Below are 7,645 nucleotides of genomic sequence, written 5' to 3' on the forward strand. Positions count from 1 at the left end.
GGGAGCTTCCGGGCCCGGGGCACGAACCCGTGTCCCCTGCATTGGCAGGCGGACTCTCAACCACTGCGCCACCAGGGAAGCCCATCTTTTTTAAATATAGTAGTGTGTGTATGTCAATTCCAAACTCCCAATTTTCCCTTCCCCCCGAGGGACAGGATTTCCTTTTAGGATCTCCTCAAATCACATGTCACCAACTGTCTCTGTGGTCGCCTAGAGGGATGGGGTCAATATCACCACCCCTTGAGCATGACTGGCCCTGTGACCGCTTTGGCCAAGAGAATGTGGTGGAAGTGACGCCATGCCATGCTCTGGGCCGGGGGTTTCAGAAACCGTCCGATCCTGGGGAAGCTGGTTGCTGGGTCAGAGTCCTCCTGCACTGAGACTGCCATGCTCTGAGGACACCCAAGCTACTCGTGCGTGGATGCCACATGAAGAGAGAGCCCCAAATGTTCCAGCCATCTCAACCAACACGCCAGCCAAGTGGGTGAAGGAGCTCCCCTGGACATGGCAACCCCAGCAGATGTAATGTGCAGGAGACCCGAGAAACCCAGCTGTTTTCATTTCCTAGGGCTGCCATGATAAATTACTACAAAGTTACAAATGCAGTGACTTCAAACAACAGAAACTTATTATTCTCTCGACTTCTGGATACTAGAAACAAAAAAATCAAGGTGTTGGCAGAGCCATGCTTTTTCTAAAGTCTCTGGGGAAGAATCCTCCCGGGCCTCTTCCTAGCTTCTGAGGGTTGCCGACAATGCTCGGCAGTCCTTGGCTTGTGGCTGCATCACTCCAGTCCTTGTCCCTGTTGTCACGTGAACTTCTGTCCTGTGAATGTGGCTGTGTGTCTCCAAATCTCTCTGTCCTTATAAGGATACCAGTCATTGGATTTAGGGGCCCACCCTAACGCAGTTTGACCTCATCTTAACTTATCACATCTACAAAGACCCTATTTCCTTATAAGGTCACATTCATGGAAACTCGGGGTTAGGATTTCAGCATATTTTCGGGGGGACACAATTCAACCCACACCACCAGCCAACAGCCAGCACCAAGGTTTCAGATATGAATCAGCCCATCCATCTCCAGCTGTTCAAGCCAGCCCACTTTGGCCCCAGTCCATTGTGGAGCAGATACGCACTGATCTCACTGTGCCTTTTGCTCGAATTCCCAGCCCACAGAAACATAAAATAAAGAGGTTGTGGTTTTACATAGCTGAGTTTTGGAGTATTCTGTTATGCTGCAATGGTTGGCTGAAACAGTCACTTGTTTGTCTGCTTTTTTGCTAACTCTCCCCACTAGAATCTCCATAAAAGGCAGGCCCTTCTATTTGCTCACTACTGTATTCTCAGTACCTAGATTAGCGCCCAGGACATGACAGGTGATGAAGAAAGGAGGGAGGGAAGGAAGGAAAAACTATATCTTCCGTGGTACCTTACGACAAAACCTGGGCTACGGCTATATCTCCCATGATGCCCTAAGGCAGAGATGAGGCTAAGATGACATTTTCTAAGATGCCTCATAATTAAAATTGAGGCTAGGTTCACCTTTCCCGTGATGCCCTACAGCAGAAATTGTGTTACTGAATTAGATGGGAGGCCCCCCCAACGTGGGGCCCTAACGGAACCAAAGCCCCGCCTCCCACCCAACCTCAGCCCCGTCCTTCAGGAAGTTCTTTCCCGCACAGGTTCTGCCAATAACGAAATTGAGTTTGGTGCAAGCAAGACAGGTTTTTATTCAGTGGCCCAAGAATGGAGAAGGGAAGCTCTGATTACAACCGGGGACAAGCTTTTTATAGAAAAAGGTGAAAAAGGTTATTGGGGACGGGGTCTTTTGTCATCCTGATTCATGGAAATGGGTGGTGATTTCCCAGAATGCAGTTCATGCCTTTTTCTGCCCTTGTTCGGCCCTTGAGTGTCTGGGTGGGAATTGGGTTGAACCAATATGGCCCGGTGGGCAGAGATCTTATTGTTACAATGACATGGTAATGAGCTGTAGAGAAACCTTTATCCCAGTTTTGAAGTTCAGTCAGCTTATACCGATGTCTTATGGTTAACGCTCTCTTGTTCCTGTCTTGTAAACACAGCTAGAAAATACAGATACAGTCAGGTTTTTTGCAAGTTTGCCCAGAGTGAGGTTTTTATTAGAAATGGGAGGGGTGGGGGGTGACTTCCTTACCTCCTTGCCTAAGATAGGTGTACATGTTTTATAGAGAGAGTTTAAGTGTGGGTTAGGGACCCTCGGATTGCTCCCGCGGGTGACAAGTGGAGGCTAGGATTGCATCCATCATGATACCCCACGGCAGAGACTGGAGGCTAAGGAATACATTTCCTGTGATGCCTTACAGCAGAAATTGAAGCTAGGGCTGCATTTCCCAGGAGACCCTATGGCAGAGATTGGAGTCTAAGATTGCATCTCCCATGATGCCCTACTGTGGGGATCAAAGGATGGAAATACATGTCCCATGGTGCAGATATTGAGGCTAGAGATAAATTTCTCAGAATGTTCTACACCAGACCTTGTGATCAGGACCTCATGGTAAATGGCTCCCAAGTTTTTGTTCCGGGATCTCTGTTGCAAGAAATAAAATCTGTTTAAGCTGACTCAAGCAAAAATGACAGCTTTATTGGAAGTTTAGATCCGAGCAAGAGCTAGGTCTCTGGGCTGCACCAGGGACAAGAAACAGAATTGAAAATCTGTGCGAAATCAATGTTGTCTCTGTTTTGCAAAATCTCTCTGTCCCTCTGTGTCACTCTCTCTCCTACCCTGAGTGTGTGGTTTCCCTCATGGGCTGGGCTTTCACTTTATTTTTGTCTCTTCACAGACTACCTTCTGCTTCAAGCATAGTAAGCCAAATATGCCCTTGAAATGTCAAGAACTACTTTTGTCTGGTTCTAAAATTTTAACGGACAGACTCTTCTCTGGTGGGGTCCAGCTTGGGTGAGGGCTCTGCCTACGACCTCCGCTGCTATGGCCAGGGAAGTTTACATCAAAGCCACCACATACAGTTGTTCAGGTTGTAAACAGGCATCCACTGGTCGGGCAATTCTCATGGTAAACAACCCACTTGGCCAGAGCTGAGAAAACAACCTCTGTGAGAGAGATCCTATCACAAGGATGGGGGAGCAATCGAAAAAGAAAACTACCACTTACAGTGTTTTAATCTGCAAGCAGGGCTGCCGCCATGTATTCTATGTGAATCGCAGGCAATATGGTAGCCAGGGCTGTACTTAAGAGGACACCCAACTCAAAATGGTTGAAACAAAGAGGAAATTGATTATCTCACAGAACAAGAGCTCAGGAGTTAGGGCAGTTCTTGGGTTGACTTATTCAATGTTTCCATTATGTCCTGAAGGATCCACTCAAGCTTATCTACCTCATGGCCTTAAGATGGCCACTGCAGTTCCAGACATCACACCCACATTCAGGAGCAATAACAAAGGGCCATCTCTTCTTGGGTGTCTTTTTTAAAGCAAAGAAAGCTTATCCCAAAACGTCGAGGCTGACTTGCTCTCCCCACATTTTATTCGCCTGATTTGTTTCATACCCCCATGCCTATAGCATTCACAGAAAGGGGGCATGGAACCACAGTATTTGGCAAAGTATATTCAAACCCTACTCCTAGGGCTTCCTGCACATCATCTGGCTATTAAAGAAAGGTTGATGCCTGAACAAAATCAGGATTCTCTTAGGAAGCAACAAAGGAGGAGGGGATGTGTATTAGGAAAAAACACCCACCCAGTCTTCCTCCTGTATAGGGAACAACTCAGTTCTTCCCTACTGTGTCTTTCTCCTGTGTGTCTCCTTTATTCTCACACTATTACCACACTCACAACACTTCTGGTCACCAAATGTGGGGGTGGGGTTCCCCCACACCAAGCAATTCTCGGTGACACCTTCTGGTCAATTCTGACACTACCTACCTGGAAATAGCGTCAGATCCCACAGATTAAAGGCTCAGTCCCACAGTCCCCACTTCAGATGACAATTGAAAGTCCAGATTGTGCTCCTGACCAATCGGCTACAAATCAGAAGTCCCCATGACCCCGTCTTCAGTTTGATTAACCTGCTAGAGGGGCTCACAGGACTCAGGAAAACAATTATTTACCTTTTTTTTTTTTTTTTACCAGTTTATTATAAAAGGATACGATAAACGATACAGAAGAACACCCAGATGGAAGAGATGAATAGGGCAAGGTATGTGTCAGGGGTCACACAGCTTCCATGCCCTCTCTGGGCATGTCATTCTCCCAGCACCTGCATGTGTTCACCTGAACCCCATACTATTGGGATTTTTATGGAGGCTTTATCATGTAGGCATCATGGATCATTAACTCCATTTTCAAGAGAATGGGGATCAGGGCTGAAAATTCCATGCTTGTAATCATAGTTTGGTCTTTTCGGTGACCAGCCCTCATCCAGGAGCCCACCAAATATCACCTATTAGAACAAGAGACACTCTTATCACCCAAGAAATTACAAGGATTTCAGGATCCTTGTGTGGGGAACTGGGGTCAAAGACTAAATATTAGAACAAAAGATGCTCCTGGTGTTCTTATCACTTAGGTAACTATGAGGGTTTCAGGAGCTCCGTGCCAGGAACCAGGGGCAGAGACCAATATATATTTTTATTATCTCGCAGAATAATGCTGAGAAAACAACTAACAAAATCCCTAGACCTCAAAAACTCAAGAATAGTCAACCCACGGTGTGCAGCCCATCCCCCCAGAATAGCAGGCACAGCAGTTGTCTCCCCAATGTCTATTTCTGTTTGAGAAATCTAATCTCACCTCTGACCTGGTGGTAGGGGGAGCCTGTGGCTCATATCTAATTTAACCAGCTTAATCTCATCCCCTGGCCATTGATATTGGTTCAGTGATAGGCAGGTGGCATCATCTGGACCAATGAGACACAATGAAAGGTTTTGGGGGGGCTTCTAAGGAAAAATATTTCCTCACTCTGCTGAGGGAGCTACTTCAAGTCTCTCTTCTGCTCAGTCTCCCACAGTCTGACTCTCTCAGTCTGTCCTTTTCTCTCTCCATCCCTCTCTCCAAATGTGAGGGAAGAGTGTGGCCCCAGAGGTATTTGCCATCCATCCTGCAACACAAAGGGACTATCTACCCTTAGGACAGACCATTTTGAAGCCAGTCATACCCAAGACTTTTTTAAAAAATAAATTTTTTTATTTTATTATTTTTATTTTATTCATTTAATTTTCTGGCTGCGTTGTCTTCGTTGCTGTGCGCGGGCTTTTCTCTGGTTGCGGTGAGTGGGGGCTACTCTTCGTTGCGGTGCGCGGGCTTTTCACTGTGGTGGCTTCTCTTATTGCGGAGCACGGGCTCTAAGTGCATGGGCTTCAGTAGTTGTGGCACGTGGGCTCAGTAGTTATGGCTCATGGGCTCTAGAGCGCAGGCTCAGTAGTTGTGGTGCACGGGCTTAGTTGCTCTGTGGCATGTGGGATCTTCCCGGACCAGGGCTCGAACCCGTGTCCCCTGCATTGGCAGGCGGATTCCCAACTACTGAGCCACCAGGGAAGCCCCCCAAGACTTTTTTATATGTGAAACAATCCTCTTTTTCTTAACCCAGTTGGGTGGATTTTTTGTCACTGGCATGAAAACCCTAATGGATAAAGTACCCTGGAGTAGGATAAGGACAGGACCACCTCAGGTGGAAGAAAAGGTGGAACCAAAAAAGACAGAGGAGAACCAAGCCAACATCCCACAGGGTGCCCTGCAGCTGCAGCAGGAGACATTGGTTAGAGCCATGAGCAGAGGACCTATAGGTTCTAGGGAGGAAAGATAACCCTTAGCTAACTCCTAACCCAGTATCCCAAATCCAGGTTGGACACCTCTTTCCCACTCATCTTAACACAGAGAACGTGAGCCCTGGGAAGATTAGAGATTATCCAGCACGACACCTCTTTCCCCAGTTTACAGAAAGGTAAACTGAGAATTGGAAAGGAGTCACTTGGAGCTGTGGCCCTGGGGACATAGAGGTTGATGGGAGCTTGGGTCCCAAGGACAGAAGGGATGCTGGCAGCCATGGTCCTGGGGATACAGAGGTTGACAGGAGCTTGGGTCCTGAGAACTCAGCACTGAAGACAGAAGAGGTGCCGTGAGCTGAAGTCTGCTGGAGGACCTGGATATAGGATTTTTTGGTAGTGATGGAGATAAAGAGCAAGGATTTTCATAGTTGGCATATCCCAGTTTCCCTGATTGTCAAATGGTGGTGGGAGAGGTTGAGGGCTCCTACCTTCCATGGTTTCTCGCTCTTCCTGGGTCTTAAGGGTGATAATCCGGCACCAGGTCTACAAGGTCCCACAGAAGTGGGCTCAGGGAGACTCTCTTCCCAGGAGGGAGAAGGGACTCAAGTCTGGAGAGGTGAGTCAGCACCAACAAGGGAAGAGAAGCGGGGAGAGCACATAGAGAGACAGGGACACAAAGAGAGACTGGGGCTGGAAGAGCAGAGAAGCAGGTTGGGGAAGCTAGATGCTAGGGCCTGGGAGGGGTCCACCGGAGCCTCTCCCTCTGGGGAACGATGCAGAAACACGGAGTTTCTGGTGAGGACAGGAGGGAGGGTGAGACCTGACCCCAGGGCAGCCTAGCCCTGCCCTGGGAGATCCTGGACCTGCCCAGACAACAAGCTGCTGCCTTCCCCTCAAAGTGGCTCAGCTCACAGCCTGTCACATGACACTTTCACCCTCACACTCACCTGTGCACAGAATACCTCTCACAGTCACCTTTCCCATAGCCCACTCCCGTTCCCTCCACGCTCACACCTTCACCTACACTCCCCCTCTGGAATATGTGCACGCCCCCGCCTTCACCTCCACCCACCTGTCCACGGAGCACCTCCACCTGCCCACTGAACACCTCTCACACTCACCTTTCCCACCAAACTCTCCCTCCCTGGACACTCAGCCTCACACACATCCTCACTCAACACTCTCCCCTCCACACACACCCGCACCGTGGCGCACCCTTCCAACAGCACCCTCACCTTTCACGTGACACACTCCCCCTCACACACCCCCTGCACGCGTTCCCCTCTTCTCCATCACCCACCCCCTCTGCCGTCACCCAGCCCCCGCACTCTCCGGCCGCGAGTCGCGCTCGCACACGCCTCCTGCACGCCTCCGCCCGCGGACCCCCAGCTCCCCGGCGCCTCCCCTCAGTCCCGCTCCCCGAACCCTCTCGCGGCGCCCTCTCCCCCATTGTCTGGGGCCTCCCCGCGTCTCCCTACCCTTCCCTGCGCCGGCCCCGCCCCGGCCTCGGCGCCCCGCCCCCCGGGCGGGCAGGGGGCGGGGCGCGGGGCGCGGGGGCGGGGCGGGGCGGGGCGGGCTGCGCGGGAGGTGCAGGTGCCGGCCGGGAGCGAGCGGCGGCGGCGGCGGCGGCGGCGGCGGCGGCGGCGGCGGCACCATGGGCCGGGCCCGGCGCTTCCAGTGGCCGCTGCTGCTGCTGTGGGCGGCCGCGGCGGGGCCAGGTAGGGTCAGGGGCCGGGGCGGGGGGCGCGCCGCAGTGACAGCCCGGCGGCCGCGGGGCCGCAGAGGAGGAACAATGCGCGCGGGGCCGGGCCGGGCCCCCTCCCCGGGACAAAGCGCAGCGCGGGCCGGGAGCCGCGAGCCGGGAGCCGCGAGCGGGGGAGGGGG

The 7,645-nt window shown here is 51.4% G+C and overlaps 1 protein-coding gene across 1 annotated transcript in view; it reads left to right on the top strand.

The window, feature by feature from the left end:
• Window positions 1-7,355: 7,355 nt before the first annotated feature.
• The window catches only part of CADM4 (cell adhesion molecule 4), a 13,685-nt gene continuing 13,395 nt past the window's right edge, over window positions 7,356-7,645 (top strand). Inside the window, exon 1 of the mRNA XM_007458572.1 lies at window positions 7,356-7,479. Within this exon, the coding sequence (XP_007458634.1) occupies window positions 7,416-7,479 (64 nt within the window). The 5' untranslated portion in view covers window positions 7,356-7,415. The remainder of the gene's footprint in view (window positions 7,480-7,645) is intronic.

This window comes from Lipotes vexillifer, unplaced genomic scaffold (genome assembly GCF_000442215.2).
Source record: "Lipotes vexillifer unplaced genomic scaffold, Lipotes_vexillifer_v1.1 scaffold371, whole genome shotgun sequence".
NCBI classification, from domain to species: Eukaryota; Metazoa; Chordata; class Mammalia; order Artiodactyla; family Lipotidae; genus Lipotes; species Lipotes vexillifer.